Below are 24,080 nucleotides of genomic sequence, written 5' to 3'. Positions count from 1 at the left end.
TACCTTTGGCGTTTAATTTGACTGGGAAAAAACTTCTTTTGAAAAAAAATGAGGCAATAAATGGAATGGGTAGGCAATGAAAGGAAGCAAAAGCATTAAATGAGGAGCCTGTTTTCATTTGCGTTGATTATGGATTGGTGTGGGGCATAATTATTGTCCATCACAAAAGCATCAAAGTGCACTCAACATTATTCACATTTCTCATTAAAATCTTGTCTTCCCCCAATTTTAGACAAGTTATTTTTAATTTATTCTTTCTGAAAATTATATTATTATTTTTAACTATTCTTTTATTAAAATATTCTTAATAAGTGTTTTAATATATTTTACAAGCTCATTTATAATTTTTGAAATTTAAACCTAAAATATGTTGATATTAGAACTTAAAAATATTTTTATAATTAATTCAAAAAGTGAAAATTAATTATGTGTTGATATTTATGTTAGTTAATGAAAAATAGAGTAGAAATTTTTCTTTAAAGTAATAATTAAAAATAAATATATATCTATATTTTTCTTTGTATAGGAAATTCTTAATATGCCAGTTAAATAAATTAAACAAAACCCATGCATGGTTGCCAGGCCGTAGTTTTATCCATCTTCATAACCAATTGCACCGTCCAGAAAATTCCAATTGCATTCAAAACCGACCTTGGTCTCCTCCTATGCACCAGAGCAGGATTACAATTGGAAACAACAGAGAAGCTTATCAGGATTATTACAGAACTGAGACGGACCATTCTTGATGCCAGGAACCATATGCTATCAACAGCAGCTTCAACTTCCCGAAAAGACCGAGAATTGAGTTCCCTTTCCAACATGATAGTGGCTTGCTGTAATTCCGACCACAAAATGATCTTTTTCAACACCACATATGATTGCCAAAACGAGGGCTTCTCTAAATAGCAAGGCTTTCTGCAACTAGAGACCGAACCAAATTTGACACGCTTGCTAGAAATTTGGCAGGGTTTCAACTTTATTCTTATTCTTTCCTGGAAATTAATACCAGGATCATCCCACTCTAACCTAATGCCGAATCTAAATTTCCAGACTCGAGAATGGAAAAGCATTACTTTCTGAACATATTAAGAAAGTACACAAAGATCATTGACAACTTGTGCAAAATTGGATTCGATGCGAATACTGAGATACAGCATTTAACATTTTTATGCACGAATCCCCCATTTGTATACAACAAATCTCCTGACATCTGTTTACAGTTGTATTAACTTAAAAAGGAATTGCACATCTGCCAAAAACAGCCTATAATATACAAAAGCCTACAAGCAATCTAGCACACTGAATCATTTGGCACATCGCTAGATAGTGCAAGTTTCTTCAGGACTCATTTCACATCAGAGGAGGAAAATGAGCCTGGAACTGGAACTCATTCCAGTGTAGAATGATGGTTGTAGATGATATCTGTATCGACACTAAACTCATTTTGATCACAATGTAATTTGCGCTCCATTTACATGATCAGGATCATACAAGATGCTCCTAATAAAAGATGCCGAGTATATGGCGCTACCTCCAGTTTTAATCTACAGAGAATCAATAGCACCACTTTTTAGTCTCTCCATCCGCGCCTGGAGACCGGATAATGCCTTCTCATCCATAGGAAGAACCCCTCCCTGTACAGGATTTTCAAAACCAACAGAGTCTGGTGCACGAGGAACCTGACCAGAGAGTCCATTGCTCAAATTATCGTTCACAATTGTTAATGGCCTATTTCCCGAATCTGGATTCCCAGCCGCAGCAGCTAACTGCATACTCTTCATCCTTTCTCTAATAGCATCTAATGTTCCTGTTGTTACTGCATTTTTCCAAACAATCGCTTCTCAGGTTTAATGCAAAACACAAGGAAAAGAAAAAAAAAAAAAAAAGCAAAAGGCAAAATCAGTACTACTATCATTACCTCCACTTAAAAATTTCTCATTTCTTTGGTCTGCCAAAGAATTCTCTGATATGAGACCTCTTGAAGTAATGGTGTTAACAGTTCTGTTGTCTTCAGAATAAGCAGGAGGTAGATGAAAGTTTGCTGGCTCGGATTTCGTGTTCATTGATTTTGCATCATTTATGGAGTTTGTATGAACAGGAGAAAGAGGTGCATATTCTGGGGAGGATGCAGTAAGAGCAGATGGTGGAGGGGTTGACATCGGCAAACTAGAAGGTGTCCTGCCAGCAGCGGCATTTTTCTCCATCTGCAAGTAAGGCAAAATGCACATTTAAGTGAATATGTTCTTCAATATAAAAAAAAAAAAGAAAGACATTAGCCCAACACTAACCTGTGCCAAACCATCTCTAATATAAGTGCGGAAAGCCTCACTAGCATTTTGGAGCTGAGCAAATATATCAACCTATAATTTTAAAATTATAAAAAATTAAAAATTAAAATAAAAAATATAATCCAAACATCTGCAAAAGTTGAGAAAGCACAAAGCGCTTCTCATTGCAAGCCGCTAACAATCTCTACCTAACATAAACAGTAGCAAGTCCACCAAAATCGCAAAATCAACTACTTACCTTGGGGTATAGCTGTGTGATGCGATATAGTTCATATAGGCCAATTGTACATGTTTGCTTGTCACCAATTTTTTTAAATATGGCAGCGAGCTCTTGCTGTATGTAGTATAAAATGCAATGAAAATTATTGACACGGGAAACAAAAACAAACAGATGTCATGAACAGAATCATTTGATCAACGATGACTAGACTGTCTTAAGAGATGAAACTACCAAAAAATACCTTCAACTGGGCATCAGCAGAATGTGTGGCAGATGATGGATTGTTGGCTGTAGAATCACCCCAGTGAGTTTGGCCCACAGGCCCTGTTGAGGTCAACATTCTTGCGGCAGCTAAAGTCTGCAAACCATTGGAAATAAGCAGCGTAATTGACAGCCAAAATACAGCAACTGCAGGAAATTGCATAGGCTAACTCATTACCTCAAGATTAAGATCGATGTAGGCAAGAATAATTGGCTGAGGTTTCATGTCTATAGGAACCATAGAAAGGTGGCCCTTTATTGCAGCTCCACGAAGCTTAACAAGTTCATGTAGAACAGTTTTCACCATGCGCAATGGCTTGTCATCCGCGCCAGCTCTTAACACAGAAAAGCAAATAAATGTAACAGGCAATTCACTTGGGTCAAGGAAAGACCAGAAGAAAGCAGGTCAACAAAGAAAGATGGATTAGATTAATGCATTTACAAGTGGAGAAAGCGAGCCACACAGATCATTATACCTTCTTCTAATTTCTTCCATCCCCAATTCCTGCAGATATATATGGATGCTTTGAAGGATGCGGTCAAGATCAACGTCATATATAGTGCTTTGAAGAACCTGCACCATCAAAATTCATACATGATATCTGACACAAGTAAAGAATGACAAAAAAAAATAAAAATTGACACGACTTTTCCATCCAGTAGAGATAAGCCGGGATGCCTAATATTTTAAGGGTTGCAAACAACAGATAGACATTAAAGAGTATTGAGTCAGGTTGAAATATCCTTCCATAGTCAAATCACAGTGGTAACAAGAACCAACATCTAGTGCCCATCATTGTTTAAGTTCAAGTAAACTGGAAACTTAAAGACAACTACAGGATACAGATGCAACATCAATTGGCATGAACACAAGTAACTCATGATGAGTTTCCTGAATTTACTGGCCACTAGGGCATGTATGTCCCAGCTTACTATGTTGTCAGCATAATAATCACTTCCCTATAGACAAAAAAGAGCCCGCATAACCAGTTCCTGGACAATCAACGAAATCCTCAACTTATACAGTCCACCACTAGACTTGCCATGGATGGTAATACATATCCCTCTTTCAATCAACCAGACCACTTCACTCAAATCAGATTAAAACATAGTTCTTAGACCATTTGAATAAGCACAAACTTTTTTATTTGTGCTACAAGTTTGAATTTTGCTTGATTAATCGACGAAGTCCTAAAACTAAGTAGACAAGGAAGAAAGAAGCAATTAATATTACCTTTGTGAGTTTTATTAGGCATTTGACAACAAGATCAGAGAACTTCTGATTTCTAATAGCAAATGTCTCACTTGATGCAGATGAAGGCCATCTTGAAGGATCCACTGGACGTAGGAGATTAATCAGGACAACAAAGGACGAAGTTCTATCAGCATTATCCTGTACGTACAACCGCCTGTTAACAATAGTGTAAAACACATGATAATTTTAAAAGAAAACAGAAGCATCTCATATAAAACCATCACCAGAATCTTAAGCATTAAGACATTTAATGCTTTTAGCAGTTGGCTACCATCATCCATATGGGGAACCCTTTCATCCAATAGCCAGAGTAGAAGCTCTGTTATTAGACTATCAAGAGTGCTCTCTTTGACAGCATGAGCAAGTCTCTTATTTTGAAATGTCTGCAGCAAAGCCAATTAATTACTTGGTGAAACAAAAATTCCAGCAATTCACAATAAGAAATGAGCAAGAGGAGATATCAATTCTCTGGAGTAATTACAAATCACCCTTCTCAAGGATCACCTGCTCTCCACTCTCTTTCTACAAAAACAACTATGGAGATCCACTAATATTCAGGGAAGAAAAAACAGAAAAAGCACAAGGCAACATGTTAAGGCAGTCAAGCACCTGCATGAGTGTGTTAAGGACGTATTTGCAGGATCTTGATGAAGCTCCAGTCAAGCTGAAGTCAAAAGTCTTGGCTACCTGTTCGTTGGAGAAACATGAGGATTGGTGAAGACATGCTAATGCCAGAAAGAACAGGTCAGTAATGAAAATCAAGGAGAATTTATCAATAAAAAAAGAGTCCTTGCCTTGCTCGCCAAGCACGAAACAAGTCTATCAGCATCTTTCACGAGCTCATCCATAGCACTGCCTTCTGGATCCCCAGTGGCCTGTGCCAACTCATGGCACACAACTTTCATTCCTTCAACCGACTGCAAAGTGGAAATTCTATATGATTAAGAACCTCAATGCATAAAAGTAATACACAAATAAAAGAGAAAATAACATGGCCCCCTCCACCCAAGAAAAAACAAAAAATGAGACAACACAAGGAGAGTTTTAAGGCTTATAAAGAATTAAAAGATGTAGTGCTATGTTAAAGTGGTGCGAGAAAAAAGAAATGCTCTGGATAAAAATATTGCTGATAGATATGTAAATTTAAGATCATATTAACTTGATTATACCTTCTAGACACTAGTAAACGCATATAGAAAAGCATGAGGCTATAAACATGCACACCAAATAATGAAGCCAAATACAGGTTGAGTCATTATCAAATTCAGAGCAGTTTGGAAAACAAACATAGAATCCTCAACTTCTCCAATATCTAGGAAAATCGTTCTCGTCTCACTTGTCAGTTTCTGACCACCAACTTTAGATGCATATAACCAGGAAAATTAATGTCATTTAAGGACAACAGACCAAAACTGTAGATTCACTAAAAACTAGAAAGGGTCAAAATTAGAAAAAATAAAAACCTGCTCTGGGGAACCAAAGGAAATGATATCTAAAGCTTCATTCCAATCAGTGGGCCCACTGACACTAGTCACTGCATGAGGCATTATCTGTCTATCCATGTGAAGCTCATGTGGACTATAGTTTTTCCTGGGCATGAGTAGCAGTATAGGTAATTTGAAGAATAGCGAACAAAATTTATAAGTATGCAAGCGTATCTTATCAACTTAAAACTTATACAATCAATGATACCTCAAAAATGTTGGGCCAGAAACAGATTGTGATACTTCCCCACTTTGTTCTGCTAAATCAAACCTGATAGGCATAGAGGAAGAACTTAGTATTGAGAAGCATAAATTCACAAATATATTGGCAGTATAAACATCTTTTGTTCATCTGTAATGAAGTAATCTTAACACATAACCTGCCCACGCCTAGAGAAAGGTACTGCCTCTTATACACAGGATATATACAAAATAAGGAACAAGGACAAACTATAAAAGCCTATCTAGCTTTAAAACCAATAACAATAACTAGCAGTTTAGATTGGCTTGGATACAACTGTATAAGTAGCAGATATGGACCCTATGGTACTCCAATCATTGGAGTCCAATGTCACTGTCACACCAAAATAATGCAGGGAGAACAGGATGCCTCATTCATACCAAGGAAAGAAATTTGAATGAAGCAAAAGAAGTTCTGTCATATAATACAGAAGGCTCAAGATGTCCTAATATAAGTGTTACTATGTCAATATTACAGGGTTCCGAAATCTTAGTGACATTTTAAAAATGAATGGAATTTGCATGATACTTTATGCCCCAAGTATAGAATAGCTCAAGATATTAACCAATTCTCCTAATCCATTGACAATGACCAGTATAAATTTATTTTCTGATAATTGAGATGACACCTAATATATTAAGAATGTTCCAGGCAAACCATCCATTTACAAGTATGATCTAAGCAACCATGAAATATTAAACATACAGTGGAAAGACAAAAATAGCACGAGTTTGTTCTTCAAAATAAAATCCAAAGCAAGTAGCACAAGAAATTACACACCCATTTTCCCTGACAGAGCGTCTCAAAGCAGCTCTAGAGTCACCTGGCCGCCCTTCCTTTCTCTTTTCCATCTCTCGTACCTGCCAATAAAGGATTGTTATGCTCAATGCATATAAACAGAGAAGTAACATAGCAGAACTTCATACTGACCTTCCACTTAAATCTATCATCTAACATGCTTTTCTGAGCATCTGTAAGCTTTCCAACATATCGCCAAATGTCCTCACCTGGTAAGAAAAAGAAGTACTCAATGAAAGCTAAGACAAATTGCTAAGAAACAAACAATTTGAAGATCATCTCCAAAGAGTAAAGGGGACATTACTTATGGAACATTAACAAATATCAACAATACATAACTCAAGTTCAAGCAAGCAAAATTGTGCAGCTTACAGAAAATCATGCACAAACAATTAAAAACACATACAGATAACATGATGCCCAAAAAATAAAAATTAGCAGCCCCACAAACAGCTCACCACCATTATCACATACCAAGAATCTTGTAGCCAGTAGCAAGTGTGTTTAAAGCAGCTTTCCTAGTTTCACCATCCCGCTCTGCTGTCAAGCTTGCAACAATTTGCAGGGATTTTAGTTGTCCACTAATCTGTAGGAAAAAACAGAGTACACGGATATATTTAAGTGGAAGCTCAGTATGAAGTAAGCAAGGAGAAAAGATTTAAAAAGAGAGAGAAAGAGAAAGCTGTGGTTGGGGTAACTAAAAGAGGGGGAGGAAAGCCCCAAAATGGCACCTCGGCGACATGATGATCGATCAAGAATCCAACAAGATCCGCAGACTCTATTCGTGTACGGTTGTTTTTAGAGCGCAAGCCCTCCAAAATATATGGAAAAGTTTTTGATGCAGAATATGCATGGACAATCTGTTTAGTAAGCTCACGCATTTTTTCTCGTACTTTCTCAATATTATGCCCCAACTGAAGCAAAGTAAACAAACTAGTGAATTGATAATTGAAAAAGAATATTCACATCAGCATAGACAAACAGCAAACGGAGGTGCAGTTTAATAACTCTGCTATCCTTTGCAAAACTCAAAAAATGAAAGATACAAGCTAAATCTAAAACATCTTGCATGAACTTGTGGCAAACAGTAATAATTTGATATTCACATGTGAATCAAAATTCAAGCCAGCAAGTTTAACAAAGAACCTTTTCTATCAAGCACGGAAGAAAAATAGCTGCTTCTGATTCAGTCAATGTGTAGGCTTCATCCCGCAGCATGTCAAAAAGTTCAGGAAGAAATTCCAGTACCTGTATATTCCACAGGGACAGATATTCTCATCTTATAAAGTGTCAAATTCATAAACAGTAGCAACGAATGATGCAATACCTTCAACAGACAAGTTGTGTTGGATTTACAAAACTGCAAAACGAACCACCTCAGAAGAATATCCAGAACTTCAATCAGTTCCTTGGCAATGGATGGAAGCGCCTGTAGGGAAGAAAACAAATTCAAACATGAAAAGTCATCAAAACGTCAATAAAAAGGTTTCAGTAGCCAAGAAAACTGCTGAGCACCTTCTGTAGCATCTCAAGCCCATCAACTTGTTTTTTAAAATCTGCACTTAAGAGCCGCCTGTGTAAATCCTCTCTGAAATATTTCATCATATCATTCTGCAAACAAGGCATATTATAGAAACTATCAGGACAAGGTAAAAAAAAAAAATCCATAAAAAATTAATGCAAGCACACTTGGAAACACAAACCTCAAGATCTTGAATCTGTTCTATCCGTAACTCTTCAAACTTAAACCTGCGGACTACCATTCTCTCCCTATCCTCCTGAGAATACGATGTGGAAATGCAGTTGTCAACCAATCTATTTTACTTCTAGTGAAAGTTTCAGTCTCTTATACAGAAAATACCTTGTTGGAGTCTTTAACATTCAACAGAGCTTGAGACTGAACAGCTCTATCCTGGACAGACATCATCGGCTCTGACCTTGAGCCTTTTGTTGGTATGGCTCTCTGATGAAGTCACGAAAATTGTGATTAGTTTCCTCAGTAAGTTTCAGAAAATATATAAATCTAATTGAAGATACACACCGAAGACGTGATTCTATTTGCATGCTTTGGAACACCATTGGTAGCAGATTTTCCAACCTTTGCATTTGTTTTGGATGTTGGCCCCATGGAAATTGTTTTAGCAGAGTCGAATGATTCTGATAAGAGTAAATTTAACAAAAGAATTATGGACTGGAGGAAACGCACAGATAAACATAAAAGAGTCATCCCAGTTACTAAGACCACACCTTGAAATGCACCATAAGGTTTCACTCTTTCAAGAACTAGAGCTAAGGCTGGTCCATGAAGATCTTTTAAATTCTTCTCAACCTGCAAAGCCAGTGTAAATACAGGAAAGGTTCATATTTCAAATTATCTCAAAAGAATGGGAAATGATTGTAGTATACATACTGTTTCTTGACCAGAAACCCTCAAGACCTCCGTGATGCAAGCTTCAGCCGCTTTTCGAACATCTGATGATTTGTCCTAAAAGAATATCAGAGCAAGTTAAAAGTGATGATAATTGAGTCTGAAAAATATTAGAAAAAGGTTGTCCTAGTGCATGCATAAGCTTGCTGCATTACAGGCTGTGATAAGTATCAGATGTACACAATGGCAGTTAGAACCCTTCCCGTTAAATTTAATGCAACCTCTTACTGTTGCATTAGAGCTCAAAACTCAATAAAAATAATGGGGTAGAACACAAGGATTTCCCAACACACCCCATATATGAGCACAACTGTTGCCTAAGCCCAAGCATGTCTAACTCAGAAAAGTCCAGGACAACTAGATTATGTTTCAATCTCAAATTAATTGGGTTAGAAAATTTTAAACAATAACTAAACAAAAGTTACCGTCATAGCAGAGCCAGCTGGTTTCAACAGATGTACAGCATCAGAAAAATCACTTAATCCAGAAAGTTGCCTTGACAACCAATCAAATAGATCCTTACGCCCTTCAGCACCAAGCTTAGCATCAATCAACGCTGTTGCAATATACGGGATCTAAAACAAGGAAATAGTCATTAGAACTTGCACCAAGATAATAAATTCATTCAAAATTAAGATAGGGCAATGAGATACCATTTTATCTAGATGAACAGCAGCTAACCAAGAATCTATAGTAGTCAAAGCACACTCTCTCATATGTTTCTTATTGTCACCAAGACACTTCAAAATATCTGCGAGAATGCCCTGCAAGGAAAAAAAATCCAGAGTTTCAGCTTTCTACAGGAAAACAGATAAAAAACAAAGTTCAAAAATTGCTTATAATAGGTCTATAATAAACCTTGCTTGACTTCTCAACGGCTGGTCCCATAGCAGATGCAACACCGCCAATGGTGGTCAAAGTTGCCATGACTAAATTTTTATTGCTGTCATACAAACGTCCTCTCAGAGCACCGAACAACTCACCTGATAATCAAACCAGAGTTGGCAATAAACAAAGGAAAAGGTCATCATGACAAAATAGCTTTTATGTCTTTATTTACAGATCTACAATTCCCAAACACTTTGGAATAAAATCTAAAGTAATAATAAAACTTAAAAAAGAAGCCACACCAGTTCCAGTTGGCTGAATGCGTTTATTAGCCTCTTCAATAATTTTATTTACAGCTTCAATTGACTCCAAACGAACCTGCGATATGGAGAAATAATAGAGAAAATGATATTGTAAATTGAGTTTCACACATCAATCACAATACGCAGATCAACAGCAAAAACACAATGGTTAAAGCCTTGCTTCACATGCTGATAGCTGACCTTCCAATCAGGACTTTCCATGCTCTTCAGCAGAGTAGGTGTTACTTTTCCGCTAACATCTTCGCGTGGCAGACTGTCCAACCCACCAGCAGAAACAGAACTCATTGATTCTGAAGCCCTAACTGTTTTCTTTGGAGCAGCAGAAGCACCCTGAAAAGGCAGATACAAATGTGATAAATAAAATATACCAAAATTTAAAAAATAGATGTAAAAAATAAATATGATAATTAGCTTGCATTACCTCAAAAGGATTTTTGTCATACTCAGCATCAAGTGCACTAAGCAATGCAGGTTTAACATCAGAAAGAAACCCTTTAATATCTGCAGGAAGAAAAATGAAAGGTAAATAAAAATTATAAGTAATATGAATATGAGGAAGGAAGAAAGTTCCAGATAAAATGACCACTCACCTGGACCAACATATTTATGCAAAGCACCTAGAAGCTTAATGGTGGCATTTCTGCTTGCAGCCACACTTGACTGCAACCCAATATCTTTACAGAAATCAATTAAATCCTGTAAAACAGCAATTCATGAATCACTTAACACAAGTTATTGGCCCGAAAAAAGCAACATATTGTGCAAAATTATAGGCACAAACGAAGAAATGGAAACACATTTAAGGAAGAGCTGGAAAAACCTTAAGCTTCAGAAGTGAAACACCAAAATCCTCGACTGCTGTAACCATCCATAATGTTCCCTCACTAAGAACCTTAGGATTCTTGTGCTCTTTCATGATCTTGTAAAGCTACAACAAAAGAGACCTTACATATTAACAAAGACCAAGTAAGAAAATGCAAATAGAGAATTTCCAGCATCAGCTTAAGTCAATGCACCATGTACAGGCTCAAAAAGCAGATGTTTGAGGCATGCACCTAGCTCTAGCCAAACAGACAAATGTACGAAAAGCTGCATGTATACTTACTCTCTCAAAAATAAATCCTGGACCTACAGCCTCACAGAAAGTGGTAAGGCACTTCATGGCATGAGCTCGGGTTTTAATATCCGCTACCCGTTCACTAGTACCTGTCAAATACGAATGAGAAATCCCATTAAGCTAAAGCCAAGACGAAAAAGATCTCCAGTCTAAGAAGCACGGGAAAATTCAAATTGAACTAATAAGTGAATACCGAAGATACAAATCTTTATAAACTCTAGCTCTAGTGATGATTCAAAATTACAGAATAAACATCCAAAATCTCACTCACCCGGAAGGCAAAGCACCACACATTTCTTTGGAAATTTCGTTGCAGTTGAAGCTAGGTAAGTAATAACTTCTATCATTTGTTGCTGAACCTGCATTTTTATTCAAATTTATGGGCATTAAACACTGTTAAAGATGAACAGACTGACAACACGTTCATATAGAAACATCAAAACTTCAAAAACCTGAACATTTTTCTCATTCCAACCAGGAATTGCACAAAGTAAACGAATCAAAATCTCCACAGACTGATCGAGGCCCTGAAGTCCTTCAACTTGTTGTTTCAAGGAGGATATAGCTGCAAAATACCCAAGAATACAAATACATAAATGATTGTAACTACAGTAGTAACCACTATTCCATTGTTTGGAAAATTAAACTAAATTCAAACTAGAAAGCTAACCTATAAAATAGGTAATTACTTCTATGGCAATATAGTGAAACCGTGAAAAAATCAAACCCAGACTTAATTCATTCACTTTTTTACATGAAAATAATAAATGACATTGATAGAGTCATTCTCATGACAAGAAACTGTCGATAGTAAGAGGGTTAATTTAGCATGAAAAATTGAATATTTTTGCACCAGTAACAAAAAAGAAAATAAATATATTTTTAAAATTTATATCTTTCAGGAATGCCAAGCTTAGTAGGGCCTTAAGAAAATGCATTCCCAAGCCCAGCTAATTTTTGGTCAGCAAAGATCTAGCGCAAGCGAAACAAACATGTGCAAGCCCAAAAATTTTGAAGGCCACTGAAGGAGGGTCCCTAGGCCCATCAACAAGTCTATCTAAGATGAAAGAAGGTTAAATCTACCCCACAATAGTTCCAGAAAGGGTTCAATGTATAAAGCCTCCACTAAAATTTCAAAGATGTTTCCATTTTCTGGACCTGTAACCTTGAAATCACAAAGGCGCAAGCCTCTCCCTCATATCATCTCCCAAAACATAATGCTGAGTTCAGAATTATGGTTGCATGATGCTATCTTCAAAATTATAGATTCATGACACTACGTTTTTTAAAATCTTTCTCTAATCGACAGTGCAAATCAGGCTTGACTCATAAGCAATTGTGCGCACAAATATTCTTAAAAAGATAAAACCGAGGGCAAAAGTAATTAATCATTTTCATGAATGATATTAAAGCCACAACTTGAGAAAACCTAGAGAACCAAAACACACTCAGCAGTGAGACCTCTAGCTTGCAAACAGTAAGTTGCACTTCCCAAGATTACAAACTGAAAACCAGGGTTCAAATCCTTACGTCCTTATAGTATTTATATTCATTTGCACTTACCTTCAGATGCATATAGTTCTTGCACACAAATCATCATTGTAAATGATCAATGTCCCGACATACAAATGACTATAATTATTCAAAGCAAATTTATCATCTCATATAAAGCAATTTTGATTTTCCATCAGGAGGGAGTAACAATCAATTCTTATCTATGTAATTTGAGGAACCACTGAAAGTTAAATATAGCAATTTGCATATAAAGGTACTAACCAAATACGCTTAGCACCACATAAATAAGAGGTGTTCAGCTACAAGATGCAAAAAGGCCAAAGGCAATTTACAGATACATAAACCTTTTAGGGAAAACCATCTTTCAGCCTCGTAAGTAATATCAAAATGCACACAAGTGCATGATAAAAGAAGACCAGAATCATTAATTTTAAGTTAGTGAGGGGCACACTCAAAACATTAGAATACCAATCTACAACACTAGTCTGCATCCTACAAATAACACATTTCAATATAATTCTGAAATTAAAACAAGAGATCTGTACATTTGTGGTTCACGTCTCACTTGCACAAACCACAAATGTCATCAGAAAGAATAAAAACTAGCAACCTTCACCTTTGAGTTTGAGAGGAAATAACTACATGAAATGTTCAGACTATATCAAAGGGAAAGTACGTGACCGTTTCAAGATTCAAAGAAAAACATTATTAGATTTCTTATACTATCAGCAAGTTGCTAGTTAGAAGAAAGATAGGGGCCTACCTTCAAGCCTCTCTTTCCACACAGTGCTTTTTAGTTGAGAAACAGTTTCTGCTTGTATAAGAGAGCCTAATCTACTTTCAATCTCTTCAAGACTCATTTCTGCTGGCTGCAAATAGCCAAACAAACAAGGCGGTAAATATGTTGATAATCAAGAAGCTCCTGGTACAAATGACAATATACATGAACAACATGCGATCAGTATTGTATTTAACCTCAACATCTTCAGGTGGTTCAATTGCTTTTGAAGTTTCAGTCCTCCCAGCCCCATCTCCTTTCTTGTTGGTGCCTGATTTAGTAGGTCCTCCTTTTTTGTTAGCAGGCTGATAAGAAACAGTACAATAAAGAGGAACATGTAACAATCTCAAATGGTAGAATATTCCAGACCAATCAAGAGTAAAGGAAAGAACACTTACAGCTGCCGGAAGGGGCTTCTTCCCAGAAAGCATGCTTGCTGCTGACCTTCTAACAAATGATCCTTCTGATGCCTGCAAAATATACATCCAACAAAAATACAAATAAAATCTATGATCATTTAAATGCAGCTAAAACACAAATCTTAAGAATGCAACAAAAGCAAGGAACAGTATAAAGCCAACACTTAATGACATGCTCCAACATTCTCATTCTCACTGGCCATCAACTAAATTCTGATTTTTGAAATTTTAAATTTCAGGAGCGTGAAGTAGAATTTAGGGAATAATAAACCCTCCATGCAGAAAGCTCAACAGGATAACAAAACAAAAATTTGGACAGAAAGATATAGGAAAAGGATAAAAGTCTCATCACTCATAATATCAAACCACCTCAGTTAAGAGGCAACTATTGCCAAAATAGTGCTACACATGTTGAAATAGAGGCAAGAAAAGCAGACTTTCTGAAGGCACATATGTTATAAGATTTTCCAAGTTATTATGTAATTCAATAACATTTAATGGATAACAAAGATAATTCAACTGCCAAATCAGGAGCAAAAATTGTTAGTTAGAAAGTAAGCACAAACCCACCTCTGTAGAAGACACGCTCCCACTAACAGCTTGAACTGTAGCTGGTGCATCATAACATAAGGGACAAAGATAAGTACATCAAAGTGAGAATTCTGATCAGTCATCACAAGGTGCATATTGGAAATATTAACAAACCTGAGCTTGTGCCACCTGACGCATTCCCTCCTGAACCCCCTATCATTTCAGACAACTTCTTTCTTCTAACATCATCAAGTTTCTCCAATGACCTCTCCAAAGGCCTCATGCCAACCGACTAACAAAGAAAGTGATATGCAAATTAAAACAGCAGTAACTTAATTTGATGCACTATAACTATCTAAGGCAAAATGAAGTGCTACCTTAGCAATTGCTGCCAAAGCAGAAAATGCTGAATCCCTCACGTCAGGAGTCCCATCATTAAGGCTCTACAGCGGATCCAATTTATTTATGTCAATCAGCTCCGTGAAGAATATAGAACATGATGTAATAGTTGCAGTAGTTAAGCAAATATACATTTGCACAACAATATATCTATACAATTCAAACTTCAAAGAGCTAGGAAAATAAGTTCTTAGTGGCTGCAAAATTGACTGATAATAAATTGTAAGATTGGAAGGACAAAAACTCCTATATAAAATGAAAAAATGCGTTGAATTTAATATCTATTTTTCAGATTCTGGAGGAGGATGAACAGTAGGACCTTCAATGGATAAGAGTTCCCTCCCTAAGCTATTATAAAATGGTGGCCACACTTTGTGGATAAACAAGCAGAGTTAGACTTCCACAAAAGTCATCGAAATAACTTCCAATTTTACATGGTTAACCTGTTTTCTGTTGTATTTTCCTTAATAACAATGACGTATAAAGTTTTTAAATAGGATACAAGTAAAACCATTTGACAACCAAAGGAAGAACTAATGGAGAGTTTGAATAGACAGAACTTATTTTAAGAGGCATAATTAGGACAAACACATGCATAAGAACATTATAGCCCACCGAATCACAAGCAGAATGACCAATTAACACATTCTATTTATGCCACCAAAGCTCACCCTGCACGCCATGATTTAGAGAATAGTGCAAGCACTATATATTTCTTCACCTTTAAGTTATATAATGCAGTTAACAAACTGAGGGTGACAAAACCAACATGTTGATTAAGACTAAGCGCAGCACATAAATCAAGGGCAGCAACAGAACCAATCACAAAGAAATAACAGAACTAATGTCAATTTACTCAGACCAGAGAAACAATATATCAATGAGGCCATATGGGAAGAATGCACTACCTCCATACAGATAGGGACATAATCCTTATGCACCTTCAAAATAACGGCCTTGTTACTTGTTTCAATACAAAATGTTACCCAGTTCAAAGTTAACGAGCGGACAAGAGGAACTTTGTTTTTTACAGCTGTCTTAACATCTGCAATAAACAGTGCAACATTCAAGATCAAATATTCCACCCAGACTACAACTTTAAAGTACAATGCATTTTGCATCATAAATCTACATGTACACAAAACAAGAGCAGAAATCAATAATATCTCAGAACTAGCTGTAAATGGAAAAGAAAGGAATCAAAATAAAATTCATCGCCAGCAGGGAAGATGGAAGTGGCTTTTGCGGAAGTCAACCAACCAAAATACAACAGTGAAATGTGGAGTGACCTCAAGTGGTAGAAGCGCATACACAATAAAGAAGGACAATAAAAACAGACGGAGAAAAGATGGAGATTTCTTATGTGCAAAACAGATTAACATGAAGAGTAAAATATTTAAAAGAAAATGACAATTACCTTCAACAATGTCCACAAGACTTAAGCAGCCAGACTTGTGCAATGCTTGAAGAGTTTGTGCAAGTGACTCAGTAAGAGCAGGTTTTTTCTCTTTCAATTTTTCCTTTAAATAAAATAAAATAAAGAAAAACCCATATTAGATAAGCAGTATATTATACTTAAAGTAGCACAGATATACATGCAAGCATGTTCTGCATTTATGCATTGACAACACATATATCATAACTTGTGCATGCATATCCTTCTCTTTCTCTTTTCTTTTTAGCCTTATTTCCGTATTTGCCCATGTTTCCGACCATGATTCCATAAAATTCTAATTTGATCCTTGATTACAGCTATAAGTACAAGAAAAGCAGAAGATTCCCAATATATTCCTCAAACCGACAATACATAGTATTCCCAAGGAAAAACAGAAAATAACACTATTAGAATGCAGAAATGCACATTGATAAACATATAACAAAATTCAGTCATTTGAACCATGTAAAAGATACAACTTACTGTCATTTCTCTCTCTCTCTCTCTCTCTCTCTCTCTCTCTCTCTCATGCATCATTTTAAAGTACATTCTACTTACAAGCAAAACTGGCAATAAGAACCGAGAACTCGCAGAAAAATGAGTTCTTAAACCTCTCGCAAGATTGCCAATAGCTTGGATGGCTTCAACTGCGACAGCAATATTCACATCTGTTATAAGCTGCAGGAAAAGGAAAATGGAACTTTTCAGCATATTACTAACAAACTGCATCAGCAATAATCTGATAATAAACAAATGAAGAGTTCAATTTCTTTACAAAATGCATAAAATTCCTAGCAATAGGACTCTGAGAAACAGAATGTCAACAGGATACCATGATATACAAAGAGAAGTGAGGGGAAAAAAAACTCTTAAATATGATCATGCTATGATGTCCAAAAGATCATTTCGAGAGTCCGAAGATATGCCATCATCATAAACAGCAACCACTATGATCAATCTCTGGCAAATCTATGCCAAAAATTTGTCCTTCAACAAAAAGGACTAAAAAGATCGAGTTAAGAGAAGGTGGAGGATTAGACCTCAGAATTATAATATAACATAGATGTTACAATTCATGTTAATAATCCAAATAAGTCCATTAAATGTTAATAGTTCCATCATTTCGATCCACATAAGTCCTTCAAATGTTAATAGTTCCATCATGTCCTTCAGTTGTGAATATACATAATCCATATACGTCATAGCATCCAAGTCAACTCTAAAATCAGTCATCTTTCTTAAAACTACAACTAAGGTAGAAATAAAAACACATATTAGAATATTAAAATAGGCCTTTCCAACAAAATCTTCACAGCACCAAAACTATAATAGCTTCAAGCCCTAATTAAGGCACGCATGTTGAGATAACAGCACCATGTCAAGACTAGACCGGACCTGGCAACTCATTCAGATTTTTTGGATTGCCGATATCAACATTAGATATCAATATCCATACTTTTATTTTGCTTATTTCATACAGACAAACAAATAGCATCAGTTTTTCAAACAATCCTTACACGTCAAATGGTAAGGCAAAGTCCAGGAAAAATATATAGAAGCACAAATCAATCTCCATTAAATATCTCTACTTCCAATCCAAACCTAGTTATTAAACAATAAATGGAGATCAACTAAATTATATATGCGAGGATAGGATCCAAGGCTAGGAATAGTAATCCAGGGGCATAGAGCTCCACTAGAATTAGATTAAAGTCATCATTAGATTGCCTGTGTAGAGCATAAGTGGTAGTCATGTAATACAAGGAAAAGAAGTTAAAAAAATGAACATAGTAATGTCAAACCAGCATCACCATCCAGTTTCTCTTCAACAAACAAAAATAAAATAAAAAAATAAAAAGAGGAAAAACACCTCACTACCCAATGGCAATAGACAACAACTTTTAACTGGAGCAGCAAAAATTAAAATAGTTGTCTAAACTGAAATGACTAAAATTACCTTCTTCAGTGTCCGACAAACTTCTGAGAAATCACCAGGTGCTATCCTTTTTGTGGAAGCAAGCTTCGTCAGCTCTGCGACAGCCTCCTTTCTTTCCGACCACTTGGTCGCTTTCTGAAAGGCAAGCACCATTATTAATACAAAGCAACAAGAATTGCATCCAAAACAAAACAGTGTCAAAGAAAGTGATAACACCGACCACCCCATCCCAAAATCCAGACTTCTCCAAAGGAGTCAAAATGTCTACAGGATCAACAAGCTCATACTCATCTATTTCCTGAGGAGCTGACAATGGAACAAATCAGAAAACTGGCATATTAGTCAGGAGCGAGCGAGGGAGATTAAAATTGCAATATTGCATGGCAGGAAGTTAATCACATACCATCAGCTGCAGCTTCTTCTGACTGGCCAGGACCTGCAACTTCTGATACAGCTTCAGGCTCTGGCTCCTTGTCTTGCTCAGATCTAAATAACATAGATGCATAATGCAAAGATGATAAAACTAACTTCCAATGAACATAGCCAAAGTAAAACAGGATAATATACTTGGAACCGAAGAATAAAAATGCGAGCACCACTCAAACTAAAACAGATAAAACTGAGCAACAAGCTAACCTTGGGAATTAAAATAGTTAGCCTACTTAAAGTTACCAATAGTAATATACTTTTCAAATGGGTATGTAAATCAACTACATATCACTAACTAATTGAGGCAATAGGTCAAACCCAACAAGAAGGAACAAGAAAACTACAATGCAAAATGAAATTAATATGTCCATGGAAAAGACTGCAAAGGACTTTAAAAGGGAAAGCATTCCCACCTGACATACAGCATAAAGTTGCATGTCAAAACAAATAAATGATGACAGAATCTTGGTTCATAGCTTACAGATGCATGAAGAAAGTTACGGTCCATCCTAATTCTACTGAAACAATCAAAGTAATCAAAGGTAATATTCGAGAGAATAAAAGCCAAAATGCAAATTTCAATAGGCATAATGCAACATAAAATGCCTGCACCATCAACCACGAAACTATAGTTAAACATCCAATGGTTACTACAGAAAGGGAAGTAAGATTTCAAAAGTACAGAAATATCTTAGAGCACTCACCTAATCTTGCGAGATGGCTTAGCTGTCCCCGTAACATTAACAAGCTCAGCCTCCAGTTCTTTTTTCTTCAAACAGAAAACAAGTTAATCAAAACCACTGTAGAGGCAACAGGAAAAGATAGATAAGTTGTAAAATAAGAAGTAATTTGCTATACCATTGTATCCCTCATCTTCTCAAACAAAATTGATTTTACTGGGTCTTTTCCGATCCAACGACAAAGCTCCAGTGTTAGTCCTTTGGAGGATGCACGAACATTCTGATCCTGATGGTCAAACAATTCTGGAAGCATCTTTAAAATCCTCTTTGGGGGAACAATCTTGGCTCCAAATTCACTAAATTCAAACAAAATGACAATGGGACACTTAGACAAACAAATAAAAGACAATGCTCTATTAAAATGAAATCTAGCACACAGACCTCAAGGCTTGGAACATGACATCAATTGCAGGCACAACGGCTTTGGCAACTTTGTTCTTAATTGCTTTCTCCATTGCATCCTGCAATTTTCTCAAAGTTGTACTGACCTCAAATATGATATAAAATAAAAATAACAGACTCAACCAGCTAGCATACAACCAGAACCAGACTAGGTCTGAACAACAAGCTATTTCTTACTTTCTGTATATGATGCTAACCAATTACTGCATCATATGGTACATATCACAGGCATTAACCTTCCTGCCACATTTACAAACACAGAATAAAACCATTTTTTCCTACCTAGTTAACCTTTATTACTCATGTGACACATGAAAAACCGAATACTAAGTTATAAATTGTGACTCAGAGTCTGAAAGTATGAGCAATCCTTCTGTGCTTATAATGATCCATAATTTGCAACACATTCCGTGCCATTATTTTCATTCACATCCCTATACTTATTTTCTATGGCTTTTGTACCATGAATAACCATCATTCCATGCCAAAAAAAGTATAATCAGTGATAAATAACAATTTCAACAAAGTTAGCTATTGAAGTAATGAACTGTTCCAAAATTTTATATTTGAATTGTCATACAAGTCCAAGCTTATGCCACCTATTAAACTGCTCATACAGTTCCCATTCATGTCATATTTACATATTGCTGCTTTTTCTTCCTTTTTAAAATAAATAAAGAGAATAAAACAAAGAAGGCCAAGGCTATGCCAACTCTTTTCCAATGGAAAAGAATCTATAGAAGGATACCACTATGCCAGAAGCAAGTAGTATCAATCTGTCTATCCTATCCTTGAGTTGAGAGTGGAGGGATTAAATAAGGGTCATCTCCTCGGAAGCCACCCTATTTCTTTTTTCCAACTTAATCCAAAAATATTGAGGAGAATCCAAACAAATTATTAGTTTCTCCCCCCTTTCACCAGCATTTAAACCTTTCAACTATTAGTTATTCATTCACCAAAAGCACTACACAACTGAGATGTCAAGTTAAGCAAAGCAATGCCCTACCTACTAGGCAGCATCTGGTGCAAAACCAAATTCAACAAGTAACTAATAAGCAACTAGTCATGAGCTTTTCCCTTCAAATTTTCTTTTAGGGAGACAAATACTTTCAATCAATTGTTTTCTTTTTAACAAGTCTACAGTCCCATTACAAAAATTAAAGTCAAAAAGCCTCCAAAAAGCCACTGCCTAATATAAATCCTCTTCACATATTACCACAGTACAGTGGGGCAACTTAAGAAAACTTTTAGGACTATAATTTCCCAATTGTATTGTGCTAAAAGCACTCTTCCAATCTGCAAATACACTTTAAGCAGGCACACATGACTGTGGGAAAGCAACTCTAATTCATGCCAAACAAAGAACATTTGTACTGAAGCATCCATAAAGGTGAACATTTCCCCACAGTATTTAAGATGTTAAAAAACCCAATTCCCCTTACATCCAGCCGTTGCAAAGAGAAATAATCAATGTTAAATCTAGGTCCACTTCCAAGGACAAACTCTGTGAGGTTCCCTCCAACATTTCATGGTCCAAAACCATATATAGAATGATTCTTTGCATCAACAGCCCTCTGAAAAATTATCTCTTTTTCCATCATAAATCTCCAAAGCCTCTTACGAAGAAGGGCCTAAACTGAAATTACAAAAAGTATATATATACTAGGCCTCCACTTTCGACTAACCCAAACACTGGTGCTTGAACCCTTCCCCCACACCAAGAAGGCATTTTACTGCATTTGAAGATCACTAGTTACATTGACATGATAAGGCTTAAACTAGACTTGTTTCTGAAAAGAAAGTGGTGTTATCCCACAAAAATCCATTTTCTAAATCTCTCGTAACAGTTTCATCATTGACCAAGAACAGTGCATAGAAATATGAGATCAGAAAACGCACTCTTCCAAATACTTTCCTACCCTTAGAATTACAGTGCATGTTCCACCTGCTAACCCTATCACATACCAATTTCTTATAAGGACAGGCATCTCGTGTTCTTGCTTAATTTCTTCTTTGACACCTCAATAGAGCCTCAAGAGAGACAGCCCTCACGAAACTCTCTCATGCTGCCTTAATTTAAATATCAAAGCAATACAAAAGCTCCCAACTAAATAATAGTTAAACATAACAGAAGTTTACACTGATAATTTCAAAATCCCATCTGCATAGAACAGATTTACAGACCATTTCTTATTCACCAACGGTTAGGCCATGGTCACAATATTTCATGATATCAGCTTTAAGACATTAGACAAAAAAATGAAGCATAAGTTTGAGTATGGGAACCAAGCTCTGCAGTTACTTGCACTGCTTATAGTGTGCCTAGTTAAACTTAGAGAATGGTCGAGAGAAAGATCTTGTATTTCAGTAGATGCAAAGATAGTTACTATATGCGACCAAGGTAAGCAATTAATTCACCTTGGGCCAGATTTTAGGTGCATTTTTGTTAAAATACATAAACTAGCTACGTGCCATGTTACTAACATATGCTTTACGCTATTTATGTAATAGACATATACAGTTGCTTTTAGCTATTCTAGTGATTTTACACTACCTTAAACTATCTGAACTATATTTTGTTCTTAGGACTAACCATAAACCTCCTGTTAGAAACAAATATAGACTGCATATAGCTCATGACAAGACCAAATTACATGTTACGTATAAGATGACTACCAATACTTTTTAGTTGTTCATGTTTGAATTCTACAAGTCTTAACCAGCCAATGTAGCACAAGTCAGTTCAATATTTCTGCAAAGATGACGCCTAATACTTAAAATGTCGTGTTGCTTTTATTTTTAACTATTGCATTGTGGTAGTAATTTCACATTATATTTCAAAAATTATCAAGTTGTTCCAACCACGAGTGTATTCTCTTTGCAGTACCTATAGCCACTTCACCACTAACAAAAGTCCTCGAATGTTATAATTCTACAAAATCCTCCTTGGATGGTATAATTGATGAAAGCCCTTAATGGTAGCATTTCACTTGGATGGAGAAGCAAACTTTGAAACTAAGAAAAATAAATTGAGGATCTCATATCAGTTGAGAACAGAAAGTTAAATTGCCAAGACAACTTGTAAGAACATTTTGGAAAGTTTCAAAACAAAATTGATTCCAATGTGTTAATAATTTTATGCATGCATTTTCCATGAAGTTATCTATAACAAAACATGTTGGTATTCGCAATGGCAAAAACTAATAATCAGCAGCACGTCAAAAATAGCATTGCATTACTTCAAGTGTAGAGCATTAGTACACCTACCAGAAAAACATCAACAGCCTCTAGCTCCACCCAAAGCATGAACGATGCCTGAGCTTTCTCGACTGTCTTTGGTCGACCAGTGAGGCATTTCGCCACAATGGCATCACAAACTTCTTTTGCATACCTATAAAATTTAACAATTCTCAAGTTCAAATTCCAAAAATAAATAAATAAACAATCAAAACATCCAAAAAGCTCTTCACCTTCCAGCATCAGCATCAGCAGCTCTTAAAAAAGCAATCAGCGCATCAAGAGCCTTCTCTTGAACAGGCGCATTCGAATCCGCAACTGTTTTTCTAAATAATGGACCTATAAAACAAATATAAGTTCACACATTCGGCATTTGAATATAAATTAACATACACACAGATCGATAGCACAACTATAGCAATCAGATCTGAACTAACAAACTAAAACAAAAAAATAAGAAATTTCAAAAAAAAAAACCTAACAAAACAAAAACGAGACTTACCGAATTCACGAAGACGAGGATCCTTAGGATCGGTGATAGAATCACAAAACGCAGCCAAATCGATGTTAGCCTCATTTCTAACTTTCCAGTTCTTATGTAATAACCGATCTTCCCACGGTAACTTCTTTGCCTCTTTTAATAATTTTTCTTCTTCCGACATTCTTCTCTCTCACAATTTTAAAGATAGTTTTTTACCGATCTCCGGTTTAATGAAGATTTTCTGTTCTCCTGCTTGTTATCTTTTCTTAATCTCCGCCGAATGCCGGCGATTGAAGAAAAGGGAAGGTAGAGAGGAAATGACAAAACAGGGATATAAAGAGGGGTGTGTTTTATCACTCGAAACTCAAATTAAAAAAAAAAAGGAACAAATGAGAGAGAGGGGGTATTTTGAGTTGTACGTTTCAAATATGTTATCTGTTAACTCCTTCTATTTTAGTTTGTAAAGCACGCTCCTCTGTTGTTTGTTTATTTTAAGTAAATTAAATCAAACGTCTATACGCCAAAAAATTTCAAA

General features: G+C 36.0%; 1 protein-coding gene across 2 annotated transcripts; it reads right to left on the bottom strand.

Moving 5' to 3' along the window:
• Positions 1-1,104: 1,104 nt before the first annotated feature.
• LOC8261787 (protein MOR1) lies at positions 1,105-23,941 on the bottom strand. 2 transcript variants are annotated; one of them, XM_048372494.1, is made up of 54 exons: positions 23,567-23,941; positions 23,298-23,403; positions 23,095-23,218; positions 19,807-19,886; positions 19,544-19,721; positions 19,390-19,454; positions 18,660-18,742; positions 18,477-18,562; positions 18,278-18,391; positions 16,879-16,998; positions 16,303-16,405; positions 15,794-15,930; positions 14,864-14,929; positions 14,661-14,778; positions 14,526-14,566; positions 13,935-14,006; positions 13,734-13,841; positions 13,522-13,627; positions 11,696-11,808; positions 11,515-11,602; positions 11,232-11,332; positions 10,947-11,054; positions 10,717-10,822; positions 10,548-10,627; positions 10,307-10,456; positions 10,106-10,181; positions 9,834-9,958; positions 9,629-9,739; positions 9,401-9,550; positions 8,958-9,032; positions 8,795-8,876; positions 8,589-8,704; positions 8,409-8,510; positions 8,251-8,325; positions 8,063-8,158; positions 7,875-7,976; positions 7,694-7,795; positions 7,279-7,461; positions 7,022-7,133; positions 6,680-6,756; positions 6,530-6,609; positions 5,717-5,779; positions 5,488-5,614; positions 4,819-4,941; positions 4,634-4,711; positions 4,249-4,407; positions 4,004-4,162; positions 3,246-3,343; positions 2,948-3,104; positions 2,750-2,866; positions 2,527-2,622; positions 2,289-2,360; positions 1,919-2,204; positions 1,105-1,816 (listed from the first exon to the last, which is right to left on the bottom strand). In XM_048372494.1, the coding sequence occupies exons 1-54, from the start codon at positions 23,724-23,726 to the stop codon at positions 1,545-1,547; spliced, it is 6,084 nt and encodes a 2,027-aa protein (XP_048228451.1). In that variant the 5' UTR covers positions 23,727-23,941; the 3' UTR covers positions 1,105-1,544. The 2 variants fall into 2 exon arrangements, with proteins under 2 accessions (XP_048228451.1, XP_048228452.1); XM_048372495.1 differs by lacking the exons at positions 19,807-19,886; positions 23,095-23,218; positions 23,298-23,403; positions 23,567-23,941 and having other exon boundaries at positions 18,477-18,554; positions 19,544-19,681.
• Positions 23,942-24,080: the final 139 nt, after the last annotated feature.

The sequence above is a fragment of the Ricinus communis genome, chromosome 4 (assembly GCF_019578655.1).
Source record: "Ricinus communis isolate WT05 ecotype wild-type chromosome 4, ASM1957865v1, whole genome shotgun sequence".
NCBI lineage: Eukaryota > Viridiplantae > Streptophyta > Magnoliopsida > Malpighiales > Euphorbiaceae > Ricinus > Ricinus communis.
Note: the sequence above shows the minus strand (reverse complement) of the source record. Positions and strands in the feature narration are given on the sequence as shown.